We start from the raw sequence: 26,521 nt of genomic DNA, 5'->3' as shown, positions 1-26,521 counted from the left end.
TCCACGGGTAGATTAGTGCACTATTTTAAGTTGAATATAAAACAAAAAATGGCGAGCGTACAGAAATTTATTTTTTTACATCATTATAAATAATGTATAAGTTGGTTTGCCTTTCAATTTTACATGATGTTACAACGACAATATATTACACTGAAACAAAAACTTGATAGAAAAAAATATACAATTGTTTTTGTTTATACACAAATCATTTGTCAGTAGTGACAACATCTGACAATGACAACAGAAGATTAACAGGTAAAACTTGGGAGACAACAAAGCACAGCTATAACAATGATGTCGTTTGTTGAAAGCAAAATAAAGGCTTTTGCTGTTCTTTGATAAGAGCCAAACTGTCCCCTTCTGCAACTCACATATAATCTGTAAATAGCTAAAATCAAATATGTTACAATCCCCTTTTTAATCAGAATTAAAATAATTTAGTTTTCTTTGAATTTAAATTAATATTTTGTGAATGTGTGGCAATGTGTACTTTTAATACCAGTATAAATTGACAAGTAGTACTTCAGCTGTGTAGATTTAAATCACATAAATTTGACTGGGGCATATACTCCCCTCTGCTTCTCCTACCTCCTCTCAAAAAAACCAACCTCAACCAACCACCTATGTGCCTCCATTTTCACAATGATTCATAAAGCAAGAGTTTAAAACATTTAAAACACCTTTTAGTAATACAGTAGTTAAGATATTAATTGACAAGACCTGTTGTGTGAACAAGGCTTAGGAATTCAATAGTTCTTTTGACTGCATGTTAGGATACAGTTAAATACTTTGGTATCTTTAAAATGCCTATACTGCATAGGAGACACTCTTGCATGAAAGATCACAAATGCTTAAGAATTTACATCTTTATATGCTTATTTTCAGTAGCTTAGACTTTGTAACACTAGCTGCTTAACTTCTGAGTTGACATACCCAACCAATATACAACATAACACTTGTTTGTAAGCAGCACTACCTTTCTCTGAGTTCACTCCAGTTGGGAAAGGATTGTCCTGAATTGCTCTGTAGCAAAAGAAAGTACAGTACAGAAAGATTCTAGCATATATAATTACAAAAGGCACTTTGGAGAATTCACACCGATATTCTGCTGAAATTGGAGTTTCGCCTGAAAAATATTTACCAAACCATTTCTCCTCTTCTGTCCTTCTCCTCCTGTTCTCTTCCATGGTTAATTTAGTTTTTTTTTTTTTAAAGCTAAGTGAAAGAAAAGTAGAGCAAGACAGGATAAGATAAGAAAGGGAGAAGTCAAGTTCGCTTTTCTCTGTTTCTCCTTAGTATTCTAGTGGTATCATCATATCAGGGCTCTCTTTTTGGCACCCGTGTTTTAGAAATGTGTGTTTGTTTGGTTAAAAAAGAACCTGCAAGTACTAATTAAAAACATTAGGTGAATAGTCTAGTCTTTATAATGAGTTATTTCAAATTAATTCCACAGTAGTTTAAATAATATTCCCTCAGTTTTTAAATTTCGGTCATGTAGAGAGCATTAGAATTAAACCTAGGTGAAGATGTGACATAGTCTACTATCTGGTAATGTTTTTCCAGGTATAATTCTGATCATCTGAATCAGAACCAGAGAGGTTGTAGAATCTCCTTCTCTGGAGATATTCAAAACCTGCCTGGAAGCGATCCCATCTAACATGCTTTAGGTGACCCTGCTTGAGCAGGGAGACTAGATGATCTCCAGAGGTCCCTTCCAACCTTACCCATTCTGTGAAAGTCAGCTACAGTGCTTCCTGGAAACATTTTTAAGCATCACTAATTTTCTTAGCATAGGCTTGGTTTTAGGACGTGCGCTTAGTATTGCTAAAGTACTGTTCGAGTACCTACACACAGAGCTATTTTATAATTAATACAGCTTGTTGATTACTATGAGAAACGAGAGCTCCCTGCTTCAGACATTTAAAAAGAGGCTCCAATTTATCTCAATATGATTTTGAATTTGTAAAAAAAGTTTTTGCAGACTATGAAAAAAATAGAGTAGGTAAATGTCTGAATTTGAGATTACTCAGAATAACAGGTCACTACAGGTATTTAGAATAACATAGTTGTGAAATAATGTATAAAGATTGTGTTACTTCAAGGTATTTTTTTCCATTGTTTTGATAAGTCTTTCCTTTCTTTTTGAGAAAGATTTGTTGAATGTAAGTATGCTCCTGTATGTTCACTGTGACCTTTCAAAAACAACAAAAATTAGCACAGGTTCTTTATAACTTATTTTATCTGCATCTTTATGCTCCATTCTTGCATGCAGGTGTAATAAAAAAATTGATACCATCTTTTCAATTACTTTTTATAATAGGGCTTATATTGCTTGCATAGAGGAAAGGAGAAGGAGGGGGGGAAGGAGAAGGAGGGGGGGAAGGAGAAGGAGGGGGGGAAGGAGAAGGAGGGGGTCATACCCCATATGTCTAGTTCAGTCCCTCGACCCTCTAATTAGTAGGTAACCCTTTAGACAGAAATAGTATCCCCTAGAGCCACATATTAATCAGTACCAGATGAGTAATTTTCTGCAGGTTACTCCATGGCTTGCAGGCAGTCTTATCCCAGTTCCTAGGGGGCAGCTGGCTCATTACAAAGGCTCTTGTAACTGTCACCTTGCACTAGTGGTCTCAGGGACAAAGCATTTTGCACTTCCTCTGCATAGACTATTTATGCAGTATATATTTAAAGAGGACCAGCTTCAAGTACTGCCAACAGGATCCCTTCCTCCGGTTTTATTTACATTATTTTAATGTAAATATGTCTTACTGCCCTGATGGGAGCAAGGAGTTTGTACAGGGGGCAATAGCATCTTTATTTAGACTGCAGTAATGGTTTATACAAGCATACAAACTCTCATTCAGCTATTTCTGTGTCAGACCTATCTCAAATCTTGAGGATGTTTCCAGAAAACTTGTATTCCCTAGCCTCATAAATTGATCTGACAGGAAATATTACTTGCCATTTCTAACCATGCTGCTCTTTGACCATCGTGACCACACCATTAGTGCATGTTCATCTAGGAGTATTATCAAGTAATATTCAACCAAATATAAGGTGGTTTATCCTGCTTTTCCTAATGCATGTTTATCTTCATCTATTGACATTAATATCCATGTTTATAACAGTGCAGGAAACTAGTTCAGGCTGTTACTCCCTGAGTTTTTCATATTCACCTTGAATATGTTTCCTCACAATTACAAACAGATTCTGTATTAGCATCTACTGGAAATGACAGTCAAACAGAACGCTGCATAAATGGCAAAGGTCTATCTCTGGGAGCCCTCATGACAGGATTCCATTGAAAAAATCATTTAGGTCTCCCTCTTCATTCTTCTAAGAATTGTTTAATAAACATACTCCAATGCTTTAGTAAATTTACAAATTATATAAACAGAACTCACATCTTTGCTTCTGTATGGTGATTCTTGCATTGTTTAGTATAACTTCTTTCCATATGCAGAAAATTTAAGGCCTCAACAGTTTAAATTGTCTGGCAGTGCAACTTAAAAAAAAAAAAAAAGTATATCATTTGCCAGCTGGAAAATTTCTTCAGATGAAACTCTGTTACGTTTAGTTGGAGGCAGTAGTCTATTTACATATTTTTAAGAAAACACTTTTTCTGAACTCTGCAGAAGCCCAGAAGCCTAATGCATAAGGTGGAGTATATTGATTTAGATAAACCAGAACTGGCTTGCAGGATACAGACATCATCAAGGAAGTCTGGCTTTCAACAACAATTACACTGACAGTGCTCAAGACCGATCTATTAATATTAATAGGTTTGAACCATGAACTAGCCTAGACAACGTGAAATACTTTGAAGTTTTGAATTCATTAACTTAAGTTTGCTTTAGACCCTGGCTTCAATCTAGATTGGAATAATCAATTCAGTCCAGTAAATTCAGAATGTATATTTTAAAATAAAAACAGAGTATCAGAATAAGTGTACCTGTCTTTTTGAACATATTGAAGATTAGTTTTAGGCAAAATTCAGAAGAAAAATAGTTTGGGAATAAACAGAAGTTGGCAGTGTCCTGTTTAGGATTTAGCTCTGTCATCGCCTTAGAGACATTTGTTAACTGAAATCCATCAGGACAAAAAGGCAAGATAGCGAAGAGCTGAAATATTAACATTTCAGTAAAGTGCATGAGATTGTGACATACAGCTTTGCTATGACCTTAACTCAGATGCTGAGTTAAAAGAGGGAGATGCCAGGTTCTTTACTATTTTGTTGAGGTTAGCAATCTTTTCTTCTAATAAATAGTTTTTCTTTTCAGCAGTTTTCTGCCGCTGTTCTGTCATCTCCAAAGCCTTCAGCAGTTGTGCATTCTCAACATAGAGATCCTTGACCATTGCATCTGCTTTAGTATTCTTGGAAAGCTAAATTGTGAATAAAACAATTACTCAGAGATAAAAAGCAAAAATAGTGCTTGAAGAATAGGCAAATGTTTACCATAACAAATATCACAAGCAAATACAACCCACTCATTTCAGCTTATTTTCATTTAAAAAGCTATACATTTCTGGAGTATTTATGGGCGCTAAGAATATTCTGAAATTAGATTGTCTTTGTACTTTGAAAGATCAGATAGATGATAGTGGGCAACAAGCGAGTCTTGTAGTAGGTGAGAACTGCTTATAGCATTTATCTTCTAGGGACAGGTTTAGTTCACAACAGGATCGACAAGCTCAGTGATCCCAGAGATAGTTCTTCAGAGATTTGGACCATCAGCTCCCCCTATAAAACTGGGGACAGCAGCCTAGCACTTGTCTGCATGCCTTTGGGAACAGCCCTTCAGCTGGGGACCCTATCAGCTTAGCTATTCCTTGATGTGGGAGAAGGGACTATCTCAATCTTGATAGAAAACACATATATTCCTTCCTCGTTATCATGTAACGCAGAGTTCTATCTTCTAAATGTTCAGAGCCACCTTTTCCTACACTATCCAGGACTTCTGTAAGAGGCAGACCAGAGCTAGAACAAAAGTCCCCAACAAAAGCAATCCAAGCAAAGCAGAGGTGGTGTTGGAGGAAATGATCATAGATTAAACCTGTCAGTACTTTTTAGGAGTACCTTTTCTACTTCCTATTCTAAGTACAGCTCTTTTCCGGTTAAGATATTTGGCCGAACATTCGTTAATGTTCCTGACTTTAGGTATATCAGCATGCCAAACAAGCATAACTTTTAGGAACTTTGAGCAGGAGAGCCAGTCCCCAATTTAGATTCTTAGGATATTTTGGCCAAATATGCTGTATTTTAGCTCGGAAACATTAAAAGCAAAAGGAGAACACTTTTTACTCTTCTAAGCAAAAGTCTGACTTGGTAGCTTTTGCTTATTTAGTTGTTTACAGAAGTTATGGGGAAACTTAAGAGAGTAAGAATGCTTACTTGCTCTTTCAGCTGATTTACTTTATCTTGGAGAAGCCTCTTCACAAGTCTTAGTTTCTGTTCTACATCCATCATACGTTCTTCCATCATTTTTAGAAGTGGCTCATGACCCCCCTAGAAAGCAACATTTATGTGAGAATCAATTAACAAACAAAAAACCAAAAAAATCAATTCACATTTACCAGTCTCCTCTTTTCAATTCATGCTTTAGAGTAGAGCTGGCACTCCACATTGAGGTCTATTTTACAGTGTAGACTAAGTTAGTATACAGTTCATGCAAGCAAACTGTTATGGCAACAGTTAAAGGGCACTCACATCATTAAAACAGTTTTCCAAGTTTGTGCAAGTTACCCATTAGATTACTAGATCAAAGACAAAGTGATACAGAGCTAAGTTCAGTCTGGACTGCGATAATCCCACATGGATAGTTTCATTTTCTGGTTCTCAGGTGTTGCTGTAGTTCAGTTGCATTTAGGAAACAAAATACAAATTGAAAGCTTAATGTTTTTAGGAGAAAATTAAGGTGAAGTCATAAAGGCATGTTAGTTTGACAGTATAACTCTTCCACATCAAGACCCCTCTGAACTGAATAAGAAATCCAAAAAAGTAGGATGCTATTATTCCAGTCTTGATTTTCAAGACTGTTATACCAACTGAGTGTATTCCTAAATAAATTGGAAACCTCAGAAAATATGAGGAAGTTTGTTTGTATTTGGGAACACTGCACAATAACTACAAGCAAAGGGGTGGTTCTTCTAATGCTGTCTTGTTACTTTAATTCTAGGAAGTCTTCTGAGAAGAGTAACTTTGATAAAGGACTGCCCCTCAAGTGGCCTACAGAAACAAAGTACCTTCGTTCCTGTGTGGGATGATAAATGAAAAAAACTGAGGAAGGAGACTTTTAGCTAGTTATTTATCTAAACCACTGTAGAAAGATCCTTTTATGGAATTGACTGAAGTTTACTCAATATTTCAGAGCACCAGAAACTAAGTCTATATACAGGGTTGTGTGTTCTCAGAGCTTGTAAAGAAGTTTTAAAAAGTTAAATTTGAGTCATATAGAAAGCAGTTTTACAGCATTGCTGGACAGGATGTTTTACCAGATTAAAAAAAAAATAGTACTAAGTAGAATTTGCAGTACTTCAGCCAAGTTATCTTCAGCTATCTTTTGTAACTTGATTGGAATTTGAAAACATGGCCAAATAATACATTTCAGTTAGTTGCAGGAGCTCCAAGTAGATGAGTGGAAACTTTAAGAACTGGTGGTCTCAACATTTGCAATCCCTGTTTTTTGGGTTAAAGTCAATTTGAGAAACTAACTCAAGCATTAAATAAGAAACCAACTCAACCATTAGGCTTTAAGCTCATTAAAAATATGAGCCAAAATATCTTTGAAAGCAGAGAACTGACAAGGTTCATTGCTCCCAACTAGAAAAAAGATAGCTTTGAAACCTGTCTTTTGCTGACCTCTTAAAATACTTTAAAATCTAACTTAATGGTAATTTAAGACAAAAGAAAAAACCCGAAGGATCATCATCTGAGAAACCAATCTGTTAGTATTTTTCTCCTTTTCTGGCCCTCCCATTGTTACTTTATGGTCACAGTAACAGGGTACATCCATGTACTATGCAAACTCCGTTCTCAGATACACAGGCACAACTCCTACTGAAAAGCTGAATACCTGTACATGCTATATCGGAACTCTTTAAAACTTGATACAACAGTCCTCAGTTTCAAAGAGCAAATTTTAGACACCTTAATTGTAATTTTTGTTCGTAAAGCTGAAACTTAACAGTAAGACAAGAGACATTGTTTAAAAAAATTTTTATTTCTCATTTACATTGTCATCTTTCCCTTTTAAAAAGTCTATACATCTTATACAAAAATGCAGTATAAATACCCCAGGTTTTCTTCAAGTCTCTTATAAAATTAGTACCATTTGAGAAAAATAGTTTCTTTCCACATTGAACAAAACCACATTTTAAATAACATAAATAAAAATGATTTGTAACAAATTAAAAAGGACAGGTCATGACCTTTCACAAAATAGTTTCTAGACAAATAAATAGGAAATAACACTGGAAACCTTTAAAAAATATACAAAATAATTTGATCGTCAAGTTTCTCAGCTTATGCCAGTTAGTGTGTGTGTGTGTTTGTCATGGTAAGGAATGCGATCATAAGCAGCCAAGCTGTCAGAGGTGCCCGATCCTCCTGTAGGAATCTGCATGCACTGCTCGCTGCTCCGGTAGCAAGGCCTAGAGAAAGAAGGCAAGCAGCATACTTCACCCTTATATCACGTATTTTTTTTTTTATATGTATAACTTTGTTAAAGCAAACCACAAATACAAGCTAAGCAAGCAAAGCAAGACAAATAAAAAACACATGCAAAAGCAAGCATGCAGAGCATCACAAATTATATTTTTCTAAATATTAGTATTGGCACTACACATATGCAATAGAGGAGATGCTCAGAATGCATTTTCTTGATGTAAGGACTCTTCAGATGGCTCATCGACGTGTTGGGGTATTTAACAAAGGTCAGTTAACTTTAGGTGGTGATTAATTACAGTTAGCAAAGCAGTTATTTCAGAGGAAATTCATCTTGCACTACATAAAAGGCTTAGATTGTTCAATAGCATTTATGAAAGCCCAGCTGACCTCATTTGGAAAAGAAAAAGCCACCTTACTTACATTTGCATTTCTATATTAAACCTAGTTACAGGTCTTTTCTTTTATATTAGGACAGGTGAATGGACTGTTGGTCAGAGGGGCTGCCAAAATAAAGTTATTTGAATTCTCAAAAAAGAAACTTCTCAAAAAAGAAACCAGCAACTCCAAGTACTCTGAATACAAAAACAGCCGTTTTCAGGAGGTTCTAATAGATACCACTTAGAAAAAGATCGGGTCAGTAACAGGCCCCCACTGTTTACTGAGCAAAGAAAATGACAATGAGCCCAGTGATAGCTACTGCATGACAGGAAGGTAGCCTAGCACAAGACAGAGCAGAAAGAATTATCTAGAATTCAGAAGAGTCCAGACAGATTAACAGAAAGGTTAGGAGTTTTAATTTAGTGAAACTTGAGCTTATAACAGTGGTAGCCTTGCAGGACAACAGCTCAAGAGTGATTGTAAAATGAATGAGAACACAGATCAAAGCTGTGATCAGGATGAAAATTGTAATGCATGAGGAACACAGAATAACTCCGAAAAGGAGGGAGGTAACTTTGGATGCCTTAATTACACAGAAGGGCTTGGGACCCAAGAAAGCTGCAAATTACAAAGGAGCAGCAGCAAAACTAGATGGTTTAAACTTACACAGAAAGCATGGATAACCTCATGTACTCACTGGTGAAAAGATGAAGAGGGATTAGGATGCAATTTTTCAAGATGCTAAAGGGAACATTAAAATGGACATAAGCTCAACTCAGTGTTAACCCTAGAAATCAAAATGACTAAGAAAAATCACCAATAATGAGAATTAAAACAAGATATGCTCACAGAAGCTTTTTAGTTTGTACTCAACTAAAAGCATTAACAAGTTTGGCCTTGTTCAAAGTGATATAATGCACATATTTAACAGTGATTTTATATAGTTATCTAAACAGCCCATGAAAATAGCTGTAGCAGATGTTATGAACTAGAATCTTGTTAATATCCATTCACTTTAAGGAAAAAAATCAATATAAAAAAGAAAGTCCAAAGGTTTAATTAAGTGCATTGACAGCAAGTATTTGCCAAGACTCTGGAACAATTTAAATACAAAGCTTTATCTTGGAAAAGCTTTTATTAAAAGAAACAGGAGACATACAAGTCATATCTGTAGAACTACAAGTTCCAGAATATGACTAATTTGCAAATTGTTTCTCAGGCTTTCAAAGGCAAAATTAGTAAGTCATTGCTCCTAATGCAGTACACAGCACATCCATTTGCAGGTGCTATTGCTGCAATATGGCTTTTATTGATTTCCAAATTAAACCACACACTACTTTCATTGTACATGACCAAGTACATTAGCCTGTGATAATGCACTTTGGTCAAGACTCAGCTAAAATAGAACCTTACATTTGTTTTATTTTTAACTACTTGTATATTATTTGCTATCTTTTTTTTTGTTTTATGCCTTTAAAACAGAAACAACAACAATTCTTACTCCAAGTTTTAGAGACTTTAGATAATACCACTGTATATAGTCTTTCTCCATAATACCCTTTTACAAAATATGCTGTAGACATGTTCAAAGATTTTTGACCTTCAAAGCCTTAGATTCTGAAATAATGCATTTTAAAAAGCACAACAGCAATCAGAGCACAAAATTTAAAAATAAGTAATGCGGCAAACCTACTCTGCAAGCTTAATTTCATATAGAAAAATTCTAATTATTCTACCAGAGCTATTACTACCTATAATCTATTATTTCACATTAGAAAAAAAAAAAAGAAAGCCACTAAGCCCAGGATGTGCAGCAGCTGCATTTTTTTCTGTGAATTAGATTGCTTTTCCCTCACAAATGGCAATGCTGACATTTTTATATGATAGCATTCTCCAAACAATGTCCTACCATGACCAAATAATGAGGACAGGTTGACTTTATGAAAAGGGTTATTTGTTTGTATTATGCTGTACTACATTTGATACAGCAGAAGTCCATGTGGCAGCAATGGCCTGAACTTATGTTTTAGGCATATGTGCTTGTGCAATGTGATTGTATTGTATTTTTAAAGGCCAGATGGTTTCAGACACAGACATTAGGAAAAGAAAAAAAAAGCTATAAAGAGTTATTGCAAATAGATCAGAAAGAAAAAAAAACAATTAAGCATGGATGGGAGTGTTTACTTCAAGAAAATTAAAGAGGACTGAAGAATTAAGCTATAGCTTAAACTAAATTTGCTGAATAACAAAGGTTTGTTTTGTACATATCTTTGATACAAAGAATTTTAATTTTTGAACTGGCATAAACAGAGAAAGGATCTCAGAATTCAAAAAACCCCAAAATACAAAACCCAAGAAAATCAACCAAACACTCTTCTAATGTTGACACCTGCAGAGTAAAGAGAGCTTTACCTGTGGCATATTTGTTTCAGAGGGTCTATTTTCAAGTTCCTCCTGAAGACATTGACTCCTCCTCTCTGCTTGCAGTAGCTGGTATTGGAGCTGCAGGAACTGCTCCTTGGGCACCATAGCACAGCCTTGCTGCTGGAGCTCCCGGGAGTGCGGGGATTGGCTAAGCATCACACTGGTGTTTGAGTGTAGCATCTAAATAGTAAAAGAAATCAGTTATCAGCAGCAAGCAGCATTGCAGTTTGTACAAAATATCCTTCAGAGCTTCTTTCTTGCATGATACATGATTTACTAGGCATCAACTTAGTCTTGAACAATTTCTTGTAAGCAAGAAAAACAAGCTTGTACTCAGTAACAGAAGCTAAAAAACAAGACTTTCCCCTCTTTTCAATGAGAAAGATGCATCCTTATGTGCAGTTTAAGTCTAAAAGAATCTGAGCTTTCAGTAATAATTTCAGACCTTAATTATAATTCACTGAATTTTTGATGAACTCCTGTCAAAGTTACGAATGTAGTATTCAGTTACGAGTAAAATCACTAGCATGAGACTGATTGAAGAAACTTTCCAAAAGTGCTATTTTTCTAGGCTTTCATCTAAGATGGAAAGGTAAAGCAAAAGAAGTTTTCAGGTTAGGGTGTGATGATTTTAGTAATTTGATGCTACTTACTATATTTTATTCAAATTCAGTATTTAGAATCCCATATATTTATCTTTTTATCCACTAGGAGCAGAAGTTAACACATCTTATAATTTTCATTTTTAGTCATGCCACAAGCAGTTTGATAGTCATAAGGAATCAAGACTTGCTATCTGTGCTGCTCAGGCGGAAGTATATGCATGGAGAGGCCCTTGAGATATGGATGCGTTTAGTAATCTGAAGCAGTTAGCTCCAAATTTCAGTTTTGCTTTCATTAAAAGGAGGCTTATAAAATGAAATCAGCAAGTCTACATAATGTAAAGGTAGTTCATACCAAAGTATAGACTGTTTGTCCTCTGAAATGAGCTATACCAACTAAAGAACTTCTATGATAGTGATACTAGGACTCTCAGATGCAAGGACAGACAGATCACATTCCTAGTTGTCTTTTTGGGGTGGAGGGGAGGACAACCACCACATAGAACAGACTTCGCCCAAAAGACTTAGCTACACCCCCGCTTAAGTGCTACTCCCAAGCAATGCTGTGACAGTTACTGGATGAAGGTGGCTAGACAAGTTAGGCATTTCTGGCATCACCTTTTTTCTGGCAATGTTCCAACCATGAGAGCCTAGTGTTTGATGAACTGTCAGTGTTGGATGATCTGTCAGACAACATAGAGCTAAAAGGAATTATTTCATGGGGTTATTTAGCATTTTCATAGACTAAAGAGAAAAGATCCAGGAAGAATTAGTTCACAGCTGTAACAGGTTATAATACTACCCCACCTCCCCAAATATAGTCAAAAAAGTGATTTTTCAGACATGCCAGTTTGCAGCTTGAATTTGCACAAGATTGACATTTTTTACAGGAAGAAAAGTATTAATTAACCGTATCATAAAATTCCTACCTGAAATCTCACAACCATTAGTCTGTTCCTTTAGGAAAAAGGTATGTGAGATTATGTTAATGGTTTTACTTTTCTTTTCGCACATGGTATAATTAGGGCCTTAATTAGTCATTGTACTTTAGTTATTGAGTACTGCTAGAATGGAAACAGTTGTAAACATTTTTCATAACAGTCCACCTCTGTCAGGGTTATTACTCTAGCATAGACAGAGTATCATTCTGTCTGAAACATGGTAAGAAATGTAATGCTCTGGCCATGTTAAAGTCTGCTGGCCCAAGTAAACAGAATATAGGTTTAAATGCATTCTAAAAACAAAAAAACTACCTGTATATGCATGTGTGTGTATATTTAAATTTTACACTATTAGGAGGCTCTCATATCAACTTGTCTGTAAAGAAGCTATTCTTTTTACAGACAATAGAAAAAGTAATGAGGTTCTTATGGAATTTATCTAAGGTTTCTTATGATATCATGAAATACATTAATCTAATGAAAGAACTGGAGAGAGTCATTAAATGTTACAGCAGCTTAAAAAGTATCAATTGCATAGCTAATGAAAAAATATAATCTTGCCATACTCATCTCTAGAAGAAAGTGGAACAGTAATGAACTTGCTAAACTATTAGGGATGACATTGACTCTGATCACATATCAGCTAATATTAAAGAAACATTTGACAGTAGCGAAAGGCATGCAGGATATCAGAGGTAAGTATGAAAACAACTTCAAGTCTCACAGTCAATGAAGGAAGGGGTTGAGCCACTTTTCATTTTCTCATAAGCAGTTCAGGCCTTCTGAATGCAATCGGTTATTTCTCCATTTTCATAGTAAAGCCTTAAGAGTATACAACCTCTTTGCCCACATGTTCAATCTCCCAATATACTAGCCACACAAAACACATTAGTGCAGCTGTCAAAGAATGAATGTCAGATTAAAAATGAATAGTGGCTGAATACTTAAAGGATGCATGGAATAAAAAAAGCTGTATAACAGAAATAAATGTATTTTCTCCATGCTATGGTAGTACATTCAAAGTGATTGCTCTACCTTCGCATACTATTTCAGAAAGAGAACTGCACCCTTCTCTGCTAGTTCCAACCACTGAGTTCTAGACAGGTTAGCCATGAACGAAAGGAGAACAGGCACAAAAGAGAAAGTCAGATGTTAGCAGGCTTGTATAACGCTCAGTTAGCACTTTCTAGGAAAAGGTTATTGTGAATAGCAAATCTTGCATGTTTTGAAATACAGGTTTCAGGAGAAAATGCATTTCCATGCTTGATGTTTACAGCAAGGGATTTAACTGTTTGGAATTTTCCCAAAGCTTAAATGAGAATACATAAAGGCACCGGGCAGATATAAACAGTGTTTCAACAACTTGTCAAAGTCTCATCTATTCTAATAAAATATTACCACTAGTTGCATTGCATATTTAGCATAACATGTTGCCCATTCATTTGCTTGATAAAAAACAAAGTGTTTTTAAAAACAGTGTTGTAAAAGACTCATCTAGAACATTCTGATTTATGGAACAAGTCAAAATTTGTCTTCTCTTTAACTCAAATTCAAGGCATCAAGTTTACAGAAAAGACCTGTGATGCAACTCAAAGGTCTATCCTGACCATAAGATATACATTAACCTAATAGAATTAAGCATGCCTATTTCTGTAACTAACTGTACCTGAGAAAGACACAATAATTTAATGTCCAGTATGATCTGACTCTAGTAATAAACAAGCATCCTCATTCAAGACTGGTTTCTTCGGAAGAATCTCAAATGAAGTTTTCATTCATGCCTTTGGATTAACAGCAGGTTGCATAAATTGTTATTCTACCATGCTCTAGATAAAATAGGTTTAAATTCAACATCAAAGTACTCCCATAACAAATAAGAACAGTTTTCTACATTAATAACATTATGCAAATATTAGTTAGGAAACTTGAGGTTACATGTTTTGGGAAGGAACAGAAAATTGTCAGCCTTGTCCCCGAGCACAAAAGTAAATTTCTTTGCTATGCAATTTGCAGTTGGAAACCTTACATGAAATTATGATAAAGTGTGCTTCATAGAAGCATGTTTATCACACTGCAACATCTTGATTGTGAAAGATGATATTAGATGCAGATTAATTTGTCTGGCTTTGATCAGTTTATGTTTCTACATATCTAGAAAAAAATGTTAATTCATAGATTCAGTAAGATACTGATAAACCTCTATGCTGTTCAGTGTAGTTAATATTATTAGAAAGTACCTCCATTAACTGATCATCCAGTTTGACTTGCTTTTTTCTTAGCCTTTCATTTTCTGAGCTGGTTTCCATTTCACATTCAAGAGAATTCATCTGACTGATCTATTAAAAAACAAGAACTTTCCTTAGAAAGGTAACAGTTTCTCATTTTATGTTTTATTCAGTATGCAAGTCATGAATCACTGTATATCAAGACAATTCATGATTACAAGATGTAAGTAAGCATTTGGACAAGTGTTACATGTTTTGCTAAAAGCAGTATCTAAGACTAAATGTAGACAGCATTTGACAAGTGTCAAAGAATAGGCAGGGTAACCAATTTTCAATCTGGAAAGAGAGCATATGGGAATCTAAATGTAGCATATGGGAGCCGTGTATTGCAGAAGAGAGCCTGCATTTTGTTTATGGTTCCCATGTTCCACTCCTGAACTGTTTGTACTGCCTAAAAATTCCTACAGCATATTGGCATAGACTACAACCCAGTAGTGGAATGCTCTACAGAAGTGCAAAACAAAAGATTACAGGCTCCTCGAGACAGGGGTTAATAATAAGAAACAAGCAGCACACGACTGAGTAGAAGAAAATTACTATATTAGCTCTTAGAGATTAAAACCTGCAAGTATTACATTGAAGCCAAAGTCACTTATTTACCATCTGAAACTAACCTTCCTGTTTGCAGAGGACAACTCCTTCTGAAGCTGTTCACACTCTCTCTTCAAGCTTAATTTCTCTTGCTCTATGGCTTTGACGATACCTGACTGGCTTTGATGCTTCTGGTGCTTTAGAGAAAGGATAGTAGATTCCAGCTGTCTGATCTAAAGAGACCAGAGATGAACAAATATTGAAAGACATTCCAGACCATTCAGAAATAGTTTCATAGTGAGATTTTCAACACTGTCCACTAAGTCAAAAGTGACAAACCACTGCAAACCAAATTGCATCTAGTTCATCTAAAATATCAAATACCATTCAATTTCCTAGTTGTAGCAGTTTCTGGTATATTTTTGACCTTTAGCTTAGAGCACTGTGTCATTCTTTCCCTTCCTCCTCCCCATGATTTGCCTAACACTGGGAGCCAAAAAGCTGAAGGATGCTAGGAATATTAAAGATCTTTTAAGCGTTAGCAGAAACTCATCGAAGATCCTAGTTTGATTTATGTTCAGGATTTTCTTCTTAAAAAGGGCTATCATGTGAAATGTCATAAGAGTCTGCTCTCTAACAAACCCAGTGCAAATATGGAAGAAAGATTCCTCATTATGAAATCTTTCTAGAAATCTTTCTGTTCAGAACTAATGAACAATATTACTCTTCTCTATCATTTACCCCCCAAAATGAATCACTAAGATTGCCTAGCATGCGGTGACCACCTGCTGGGGTCTGTTAGCTTGTTCAAGTTACCTTCTCCCTGGAATGAGTTAGATCTGTTTTAATGTTCTGGACTTCTCTCTGTAATCTCTCATTCTCTTGTCTTAGCAGCTGCTGCTCCTGTTTCGTCAGCTGGTCCAGTTCATCCCAGTGTAGTTTCTTCTGTTGGTCCTGCAGCCCTGAGGAAGGCACAGCCAGTTCTAGAACCCGGTTCTTAAGACAGACAGAATTGCAGGGTTAGGCCTTAAACAAAGCAGCAGACATTTTCTCTATTCAGAGGGGCTTTCAGTAATTATAGACTCTTAAACGGATTCCCGTCTTCCTCCCAGCCTACATATCATTTTCCAGCAAGAAGCTCAACAAGCTAATCACAGTGCAAAACCAAAGTGGTTCCCTTAGCTGAAATCAGAGATAATAGCTAAATGCTGGAATGGTTAATAGGAGTGCACACAGCTCAACAATATAAAAAGGCAATTTACACTCTATTTCACAACCTCATCAGCTAAATAATAGAACTCAGTATTATGTATTATTCGGTAATAGCTATAATTTAGTTCCTGTTATACAGCTCAAACAGCCTCTTTTCCATGTGGACATTAAATATTCCTTAATTACATGGCAAACAGGCAAAATCAGTATCTGAATTCATAATACCAATCACAAGATTGCTGTCTACAGCCTCCTTCAGTTATAGTGCTCATCAATTAAAAAAGAAAGGCTGTTACAACACGGTGCCCTTCATCTCCTTGTCAGTCATTAGTTTGGTTGTTAGCACATTTATAGTCTGACATCTGTGAATTCATACTTTGTCCACAGATTTTTTGGGGTGAGAGTTTATTTCAGGAAAGTATAAACACTTGTAGAGAAAGCTATATTTAAAACTTAAGGGATTGATCACACTGTCCTAACATCTAGAGACAGATTTTAAGAGTAAGCTACCATAAATCTGCATGTTATATACAATCTTGCAAGTTAACATTTTTTTAAATGGAAAGCTAGTAAATAGAGAAGACAGGATTAAAATAGGACTTTTCTGTATTCTATACCCATCTCCTTTTAGCTCTATTAGGCTATTTATCACTTGTGTTTACAAAAGAATAGTTACATCATTCAGAGTCTACTTATTTAAGTCTGTAGCACTATTTGTGGCTTTGTTGTTGACAACCTAAAAAAAACAAACTAAAAAAGTTGAATACAGTGAGAAGATACAGAAAAGCAGCACTAACATGTCTGTAAATTCTGGCATGCAAAGCTGACCAATTTTGAGGCAGTTTAATGCAAAGCCAGTGCCACTTCAGCACGCCAGTTACCTTGTCATTGGCATTCTGCAGTTGCTTGTGTAAGGACATCACCTCCTGCTTAAGAGTTTCCTTCTCCTGTTGCGTCACCCGTAAGTCTGCTTTTAGTCGGGACATTTGGAGGTTGGTATTTTGCAGTGTTTCATCTAGACTCTGAGCCTGTAACCCATAGGAACACAGCTTTGTATTGGCTGTACCAAGATTTCTTCTAAGCGACTAACTTGGAGAAAACATGGTTCTATTATGCCAGCTACTTGAATGGTGAATAAGTTTGGCAAGAGTGGTTTATCTGCTAGGATATACATGTGTCACAAATCACAAATATTTAGGATCTCTCTCTGATAAAAAGAGGAATGAAGAAATTCTATTGTTGCCAGTCTCCAAAAAATACCAAATGATTCTCTGAAATTGTCTTCCAAATTAGTAGCTATACAGTCGCTGTTACAGCAGAAATGCTGCACAAATACACATCTCCCATCCCAGAATATTTAATGTGATATGCTAGGAGAAGACGATTTATCTTGAATTGAATTCTTCTTGGCAGCCCCTGGCCACAAAGGAACCCCAAACATAGTTAGCCAAGCAAAAGGCCTTTTCTCCTTCTCCCTAGACTGGTAGGAAACAAGCTACCGCCAGAAGAACAGGAAGCAGTAGCTTTGTAGTGTACTGGGGATAACTGGGAGGAATGAATAGGCAATGGAGTTTGGCTGTAGATGCAAAACAGCATAGCTTATTCTTAAGGAAAAAAATCCCTCGTGGCCCTTATGTTTCCTCTTGTTCTTTAGGAACATCACTCTGAAAGCCCATGAAAGTTAGTTGCCATTAGCTGCATGACATCTTTGCACATATTAGAAGAGAGCTACTTTTTTACAAAAAAGTGTTCCAAGAGATTAAAAAGCAAAAAACTTTTTGATCCAGGGCTATAACAAAACCCACTATATTACCTTTTCGTGTGAAACTGTGAGCTGTGTTTTCAGGGTCTGACTCTGTTGTTCCCAGGACTTCTGTTCCTGCTTCAAGCTGGCAACTGCATTCTCTAAGAAGCTTACTTTAGCTACCTGAAATAAGATTATATCTGTAAACCAGAATCATCCAGGATTTTCTTTAACTCAGTCTGACTTTGAGAATTAAGCTAGTTGGAGTTACAGCTATGCAAAGACAGTAGGGAACCAAAACCCCTGCACTCCCCCCTGGCCCAGTCTCCACACTTCAACAGGATGTTTATTTATAGTGTGGATGCTGCTTCAGTTTAGAATTACAAACTTACAGTACAGGTCTACAATACAATAGGTCTACAATATAAATCTGAGAACACAGTCTTCCTTGTCCTGCTACAATATTTATATCCAGGCCTTGTGTTCTTCGCAATGTTTGGAATTTGCTACCCAATCGAATTATAGTAAAGCTCTGCTTCAGAATTTAAGCTTCCTCTTTAAGATCAGCTAGAAAAAAAGGCAGAGGTGATTAGGCATTTATTTGGCTTGAAGGTAAGAAGAAAAATCCAAAGTAGTTTCTACAGCTAAGGGTGATACAGGTAGTGGTATAAGCATTTAACAGCTTGTAGAATTAAAGGGCTCATTTAATAGCATGTAGGTAGAGACATGAATTTGCAGTCCTTTCTTACCTTATCAATACACCTGTGTAATTCCTCACTCAGGGCTTCTTTTTCTTTCAGCAGCTTTTCATTTTTAGTAATTAAGCTAGAAACTTCATTTTGAAGGTCAGAGAGATCAGAACATCTGGGCAGCTGTGGAAAACAACCCCCTCAGTTGCATTTCTGTGCTGTTTCAGAGTTTCAAGTGAAAGCATTATAAAAAGCTTTCTCCTGTCCCCAGGGCTAAACATCACACACCACCCAGAGTGTCAAAGTAAGGAGCATAGGGCATTTTTGGTGCTCCATTGATATGATTCAAGATGTCCTTCCAGCAACAGCAATGCTAAAGCTTCTCCAGTTGCTCTGTGATCTTTCAGAGAGTCTTTCTCCCCCCATCATACCAATCAGAGGCCAGCAGCCAAATACTGCACGTCTCATATGAGGCATATCAGTGTGTTATAGTTGCAAAATAGCTATCAAAATACATGGTTTAATATAGGATTAATCAGGTGGTATGACACCAATTACAGTAGAAAGTGAAGCTTCTGCAGGCCAAGCCCATTGTCACTGGTTGCGTTTATGATATTTTTTTTTGTTTGTAAAAAAAAAAAAAAATCTAACAGATCTGGATGTCTTTCTACAAGTACTTGTCAGCATTCAACTCAACCTCTGTGAGGCAGAGCAGCTTCCAAGGAAGGGGGAAAATGCACTGTACTACCAACTTCTGGTCCCTTTCCCATTTAATGCTCAGTCCTTTAACTTAACACTCTGCCCCCTCCTGTGCTGTCTTTGCTCAATCTTCTGTCTTTAATTACAGTCAAACCACAATCCACTCTCTACTGAATAGACCTCATCTGCTTTTGCTTTTTAAGACCATTATCAATCCTAAGCATTGGGGACATCAAACGAGCGCTTTATTCTGTGAAGAAAATGACTTTGTAGAGCCCTAATAAGGGGGGGGGCGGCTAAAACTCATTCGTAGCCTTGTGTTATCTATGATTATTAACATATATTTACAGCTTATTGAACCATGCTTATATCAACTACCAAACACTCCAGAAAATTTTCCTTGGAAGCTTCAAGAGACAATGTCTCCAGATGGATTTTAGCAGTAGAAATTCTCCTCTAGAGGACATACTGAAGGACAGTCAGCCTTGGATAGAGCTGTTCCATATGACCAGCTGGCTCAATAGCTGAAGAATCTTTTACTATGGCCTTTCTTTCAAAAAAGAAAAGGGGAAAAAAAATCAACCATTTCAGACTCAGGCAAGAGAGCAGGGCACATTGAGAGCTGCATTCCTGCTGGCTGTTGGGGGAATAAACCTATTATCTAACTGTAGTCAAGTAAGCTGCCATACCTGTTTTGTTTTCTCCAGCTCCTGCTTGAGGATGTGGTTTTCCTGTTCCAATATGTGAGCTTGAACTTTAATTTTTGACAGCTCCATCTCCAGGACAGACACCATATTTGATGACTGGAAAAAATAAAAGGCTCAGACTTCAACTTAGAGACAGGCAGAGTAACAGAAGTTACCCGGGGGATGTGACATGAGTTAATGCAGGGATGGCACTGGACTGGACAAACCGGGCAATGCTGGAACATAGGGGTGGAAGTAGTTAGCATCACTAAGATCCATTTGCAAAACAGGGCTGCATACTTCTGTTTCCCTTCCTAACAGGGCCCAGAAAGCTGCCTCTTGTCTGTCTTTCCCATTCCCATCCCTGCATACACATACATTTGCAGGTAGCACTTGGGAAAGTTCAGATTTGAAAGACTACGCAGTCAGAGAAAAGGGTGCTAATTCCACGGTACCTATTTTGTACCTTTATTTTAGAGTTTTCCAGTTCCTCTTTCAGTAGCAATCTCTCCTTTTCCCATTCTTCCAAGGAACACTTTCCAGCTTCTCTTTCCTTTTGCTTGAGTACCCTTGCCAGCTGTTGATTAAGATCCTGTACATCTGCTTGGTTTTTGGAATTCCTCTGGCTAAGTTCTGTATTTTCAGAGTCCAGCTGCTGGTTCCTAGTTTTCAGATCCACTACCTGAGTTTGGACAACAGTGTCAGGTACGAGTACTTTTACAGTAAGGAGCAGATTTAAAACATTTCCTTCCTGTTAAAATGATTAAGAAATATACTGACAAGAGTCAATACAATTTGATGGCCTGGCCATGGAGGTACAACATCATTGTACCTTTGCTGTACAAAGGTCTTTCTTTAGCTGGTCACAGATTTCTACAGAGAATATTATAGGCTCTGTATATATACCTGCTTTTTCAGGTTGTCAACCATCTTCTGTACAGCCACTTTCTCCTTTCTTACTGCCTCTATTTTTTGCCTAAGGAAAGAAAAGCTCATTAACATGAGGAAAGCTCATTGTTAATATACACAGGTAGCAAGAATGGGCTGGTTTTTGACATCACTAGAAATGGTCATTCTGGATTTTTTTAAATTTTGAATGGATTTTTTATTTTATTTTATTTATTTATTTATTTTGCTTAGCATCACTGTTTTGCTTAAGCTTGGTGAGTACTCACATGTTTCTTTCCTAGAAGGTTAAGATACTCCCAGGATCACAAAAAAAAAAAAAAAAAAAAAAAAAAAAAAAACATGCAGAAGACCAAGCCACTGAAGTAACGTGTCAAACTGCACCTCTTCCTGCCTTTCCTAGGGATACACATGCCTAGCAACCTCTGCCTTTGCCGAGGCAAGCAGAGGAATCACATCAGTTCTGCTCATGAGCAAGGGCGTGCTGCTGCCAAGTCAGTCACGTAGGTGCTCCTCGGCCATCGGACCTCCTGCCAAGCAAGTCCCTGCTTTAGAGTTAGGAGAGCAGAGCAAGCTGAGGCAAGTGAAAAGCACAAAGAACAGGCTGTAAGGCAGCCGGATTTCTAATGGCACCAGGAGATTACTCGGTTTCAAATTCCGTGCAATAACTAGCCCGCAAAAGCTTTGAGAAGGGCTGCAGCTATCCCAGCCGCACCGCGGTGGAAACCTGAAAGCGCTCCCGACGCGCGCCCCGCTCGGTCCTTACCTCATTTCTTCCCGAGATCCGTTTAGCTCCCTCAGTTTCAGGCTGGAAGCGCTACCTTCCTCGTTTAATAAAGTGACTTCGTTCTTCAGAATAGCGTTTTCCTCTCTGAGCTTCTCGGCTTCACATCTAGGGCAGAGAGATGAGATAAGTGAGAACAGTTTCTGTCTATCGCCCAGGCCCGCGGGGAGAAGAGCTGCAAAGAGGCTGAACTGCCTGTGATGTTTTAAAGCCAGAGCTACCGCTAATGAGTTTTCATATATCAACTGTATGTGGATTTTACGCTTCATTTAGTAAGAATACCTCTCAGATCACCGAAAATGGGATTTTTTGCCTTCACAAAAAGGGCACAAAGTTACTTCAAAACCTAAGATACTTAGTAAAAGTTTCAAGCTTTAATATTGTACTATACCTTTTACTCCCTAAATTACAAACAACATAGTCATAACTTTAAATAGTTTAACACAATGTGCAAACTGCTACAAGTGTGAGCAGTTTCGCCAGCTATTTAAGGAGTCCAGCAGGCTGGAAATACTAGCACGGAAACAGCAGAGCCTGAAAATGCCTTTTCTTTCTAGAGGCGAATATAGAGAAACAATTTAGGCATGGTGTAATTCTTGAAAGAACAAATTCTTACAGGAAGCCATTGCTGAGCAAAAATTAATCATTCATATCCACTTCACAGTCTCCAAAAAAACACTTACAGAAATACAGCAGTTAAAAACATAGGTGATTATGTTCCTTGTTATAATGATATCCTAACACTAGGTGCTCCTGCTGGGGGAAAAAAATACTCATTTTCTAGAGTTAACTTAAATATTTAGAAAATTGAAGCACTTTTAGCATTCCAAGTAACATTTGGCATGAGAACAGAGTGAAGAGGTGATATTAGTATGAAAGCTAAAAGCATTCTGGAAATGTTACCATCATATATTTTATATCAAAATGTTGGTCTCTGATTTACCATGAACTAAACATTGCAAGAACGACTATCCACAGACAGCACAGTTGACAAGCTGCTCTTCTTTTACCGTCATTCACGTTAGATCGTGTTCACAGATGAGTAAGTCATATGCATGTATTTCAGCTTTCATCATCCACGTTTAAATAGCTTTGCTTACTAGCAGTTAGAATCCAAGGTACTGTTTTCTAATCAAAGTTAAACTACTTGTTAATGCAGCAGCTGTAAGGAGGTCAGTACTGCTAGGTTAGTTTCTAAGCAGAGCGAGCAGCAAGTTTATCTGTGGGGCCTGCACATTTCCCCACAAAGTTTTAAGTGTACATTACCTCAAAAGATCAACCTTTTGCTGCAGCTCACTGCATGTACTTTGTAAACCGTGTGTCACTGTGCTCCACTCTCTCTCTTCACGAGGATGCCTGTCGTTTCGGTTAATCAAAGTAGCAGCTTTCAGCTTTCTGTTCAGCTCCTGCTGCTCCCTCTTTTCCATTGAGCTTTCTTTTATCACCGTATCGCACTGGGAATGCTTGTCCTGCAGAGCTTTAAACGTCGCAGAGTGTTCTTCCACTTCTCTAGGTTGGCGCTGCAGTCTTAACTTTTCACTGGATGCATCTATTTTCCCTTGCGCATGTTGTTCTTGGATGCCTTCCAGTTCTTTAACTTTCTTGAGGAGCTGTGCTTTTTCCTCTCTGAGCTTAATAGTTTGTAGGTTACTTTCTTCTAGTTTGCAATGAAGGCTTCTCAGCTTTGGTAAATTGTCTTCTAGTGCTTTATTTTTTTCAGCTAACTGTATAATTTTAAATTTCAGCCCCTCATTTTCCACTTGAATTTCTTCTTGTAAAGACAGAAGTTTAGCTTGTGCCATTGATCTTTCTTCCAATTCTTCAATCCTTTTCCAGAGCTGAGGTATTACGTTTTTCAGGTCACCTTTCTCTTTAGTTGATCCAGAAACATGCTCAAGATGGAGAGAAGCACCAGTTAGTTCTTCAGCCTCCTCAAGCTCCATCTGCAGCTTAGAAGCATCAGAAAAAAAGCCTTTATTTTTTGTAGCTATTCTGTTATTTACTAGATGAATGTTCTGTCTAATATCACTGTGTAACATCTTTAGTCTGGGAACTCTTGAGAGAGTTTTTTCAAGATCCTGCTGTTTTTCTTTTGGCGAGGGCACTATAGAAACTAGCTCTTGCTCCTTGTCAGAATCGTGCCTACCACCAGTTTCCAGTGCCATTACACTTCCTGGCATCTGACACCCCTGCAGCTTAGGAGCAGGGCTCTTGGCTCTGGTTTCATCACATGGCTTCTCCAAACTGGAATGAACCTCTGTCATTTCTGTAAGGTCTGTAATATCAGCCTCCAGCAAGGGAAAGACATCTGAATCTGTTCCTTTGTCTGCGTCCTTACAATCACTGGGCAACCCTTCTACAACGGGACCTAGGGTGTCTTGCAGCTGGGACTGTTCTGAATCGGAGTTGGCGTGGTCAGAACCGGCATGTCTGGCCGGCCCACGCTCAACGGCTTGCAGCCTTTGCTGCAGTCTGACGATCTCGGAAGCCATTCTGACATTTTCCTTCACTGCTTGCTCGTGCACTTTCTGCAGGCTCCTAAGAACATCTGCATCATCTCCTGGACACTCCATACCAGAGAATGAAGCAATTTTTCTTTTTGCTTTTGCATATTCATTTTCCAATACCCTGTAATGATTCTGTAGTGTGGAAAAATTAAGCATCTCCCACTGCAATTTCTGAATTTTTTCTTGGAGATTTGAGATTTCCAAATTCATCTCTGCCTTCTCTCTTTCTGCCCTTACACAGATGTCTTTGTTCAAGCTCTCTAAAGCAAGAAGCTTGGAATTGAGTTCTTCTTTCTCTTGCTTATGCTCACTGTCAAGTCTCTCCAACTTTTGGCTAACCAACCTCCCGTTTTCCTCCATCATGGATATACACTCCTCTTTGTTCTTTAGCTCTTTCTCGTGGTCATTTTGGAGTTGTATTATTCTATCATTCAACCTGTTCTCTTGCTTTTCGGTAGCATTTTTCAGATCTTGTAGCTCCTTCTGAAGCTGTTCTTTTTCACACACCAACTTGTTCACTTCCTCCTTGAAGTTTTTCTCCAGGAGTTCCTTCTCCTGAGTTAGGGCAAGAGAAACAGCTTTTTCGTTTGCCAGCCTTTCCTTCAGTTGCTCTTGGGCTTCAGTAACCTCCTGGACAATTTCATCCTTTTCAAACTCCCACTGAGACCTTTCCTCTCTCTGCTGTTCGGCAAGTTCATGCAACTCCCGTTGGTAGTGTCCTTCCAGATTTTGGATCATTTCTTCATATTTATTCACTAGTGTTTGTGTGTTGACAGAAAACTCAGTTTCTGCATGAGATGCTCTTCTGTTATAGTCACTTTCCATTTTTTTCCTAGACATGGTTAACATAATACATTACTAAACTCTAGGCTCAAAAAAAATTCAAATGGCTGTTTAAGTGACTTAATAAAACAAGCTGAAAAATTACATTTTCACGGAGTTTTAGGTAAATCTAACAAATAGTTCTTCCAAGAGCCAAAGTTAAATGTGGGGCAATCTGTTGAAATGTCAAAAAAATCTAAATGCCTTGGAATGAGTGTAACTCAAAGTGTCCTTAAAAATAGTTTCTTATGCAACAGCACATGCCTTTCTGTACTGGGGATTGGATTTATGCAGGCAGAGGTTCTCTGCCCCAGAAGGGTCCCAGTTACTTTCACACTATATTCTAGCCAAATCCATTTATCTTCCGTCCCTTCACTTCTTTGGAAAAAAAGCATTTGGATTTTCAGAGTTCTTTAGTACAACAGATCGTGGAGTACAGGGATACTGAACAGAGCTCTAATTAAACATGGCTGTTTTCTATACTTCAACAACATTGTTACCTCTGGATGAGCTAAAAATCAAAATATCTGCTTGGGAAGGGTCAAACCTCTGGATACCCACCTATCAGTGTCCTGGAATGAAATGGGTACTGGCACTGTACAGCTAATGCAGTTGAATTAAGCATCTGGAGTAATTTCTGCACTAGCTTTACCTTGGTCAACAAGGCGAGCAATCAAGGTCAGCAGACGTCACTACGAGCCGCAGCACTCACCTTTCCTCCTCCAGTTCCTGTTTGTGCTTCCTTAACAACTCTTGCTGTAGCTCCTCCTTCTCCAGGGCATGCGTTTCCATCACCCTTTTCAGCTGCTCGTGGAAGTCCCGTTCTAGCTCTCCCTTTTCTTCCTGCAGAGTCTGCACTAAAACTCTCATCTTCTCTTCCACCCAGACACCATTCTGAATCAGTTCTTCCCGTTCTCGGCTGAACTTCTCATTTACCTCCTCCAGTTTAGCTCGAACATCTGCTTCGTGTTCCTGCCTGAGTAATTCTTGCAGATTTGCTTTTTCCTCATTGAAGCTTATTTGCAATTCGTTTTTCTCATCGTTATGTTTACAGCTAAGCCTGTCTTGTTGTTCTCTGAGCACTGCTGTTTCTCCCTGCAGTTCTGCTATTTGGTTTTTAAGGCCAAGTATTTGCTTTTCCATGACATGGATCTCTTCAGCATATTTCCTCTTCATATCTTCTTGCTCTTTTTCACAGTGGATTTTTGTCTCATCTAGCTGCTTTTCATAATGACTCACCTACAAGAAAGGAAATAGATTGACTCATTTTTCACAAAAATATAGAAATATTTTCTATAGAAAGTGTTATGTATTCTATTCTATAGAATGTTTTCTGTTTTATATTTCTAGATATCCTAAAAAATATTTGGATTTACACATTAGCATCTTACAATTGGTCTCCCTTGCAACAAATGCTAGAGTGCTAAGCTTCTTATTGGAGTAAAGATGATTTTTGTGTACAAGCTAGAGAAATCCATGCTTTGCCATTAAGCAAATTTGTGAAAGCAGAGGGAAACCATTAACAATTTTCAAGTCCTAATTCACTTCACAAATTGCAGATGGACTCCTTTTTATTTCACAAAGTGCTTTTTCAAAAGTATCCCCAGGTAAGAGGCAGTGGTGAGCTTTTCCTTTAAAAAGTTTG

At 37.5% G+C, this 26,521-nt stretch overlaps 1 protein-coding gene across 1 annotated transcript in view; it reads right to left on the bottom strand.

Annotated features, from left to right (window-relative positions):
- Nucleotides 1–59: 59 nt before the first annotated feature.
- NIN (ninein) overlaps nt 60–26,521 on the bottom strand; it is a 44,920-nt gene continuing 18,458 nt past the window's right edge. The window contains exons 17-31 of the mRNA XM_062577754.1: nt 25,589–26,115; nt 22,814–24,886; nt 21,530–21,655; nt 20,764–20,833; nt 20,324–20,539; nt 19,861–19,974; nt 18,533–18,655; nt 17,853–17,966; nt 16,921–17,067; nt 15,644–15,823; nt 14,911–15,060; nt 14,249–14,347; nt 10,457–10,648; nt 5,393–5,506; nt 60–4,383 (exon numbers count right to left, since the gene is read on the bottom strand). Coding sequence (XP_062433738.1) covers nt 4,174–4,383; nt 5,393–5,506; nt 10,457–10,648; nt 14,249–14,347; nt 14,911–15,060; nt 15,644–15,823; nt 16,921–17,067; nt 17,853–17,966; nt 18,533–18,655; nt 19,861–19,974; nt 20,324–20,539; nt 20,764–20,833; nt 21,530–21,655; nt 22,814–24,886; nt 25,589–26,115 — 4,455 coding nt within the window. The 3' untranslated portion in view covers nt 60–4,173. The remainder of the gene's footprint in view (nt 4,384–5,392; nt 5,507–10,456; nt 10,649–14,248; nt 14,348–14,910; nt 15,061–15,643; nt 15,824–16,920; nt 17,068–17,852; nt 17,967–18,532; nt 18,656–19,860; nt 19,975–20,323; nt 20,540–20,763; nt 20,834–21,529; nt 21,656–22,813; nt 24,887–25,588; nt 26,116–26,521) is intronic.

The sequence above is a fragment of the Rhea pennata genome, chromosome 5 (assembly GCF_028389875.1).
Source record: "Rhea pennata isolate bPtePen1 chromosome 5, bPtePen1.pri, whole genome shotgun sequence".
NCBI lineage: Eukaryota > Metazoa > Chordata > Aves > Rheiformes > Rheidae > Rhea > Rhea pennata.
This window is presented reverse-complemented; position numbering and strand designations above follow the sequence as displayed.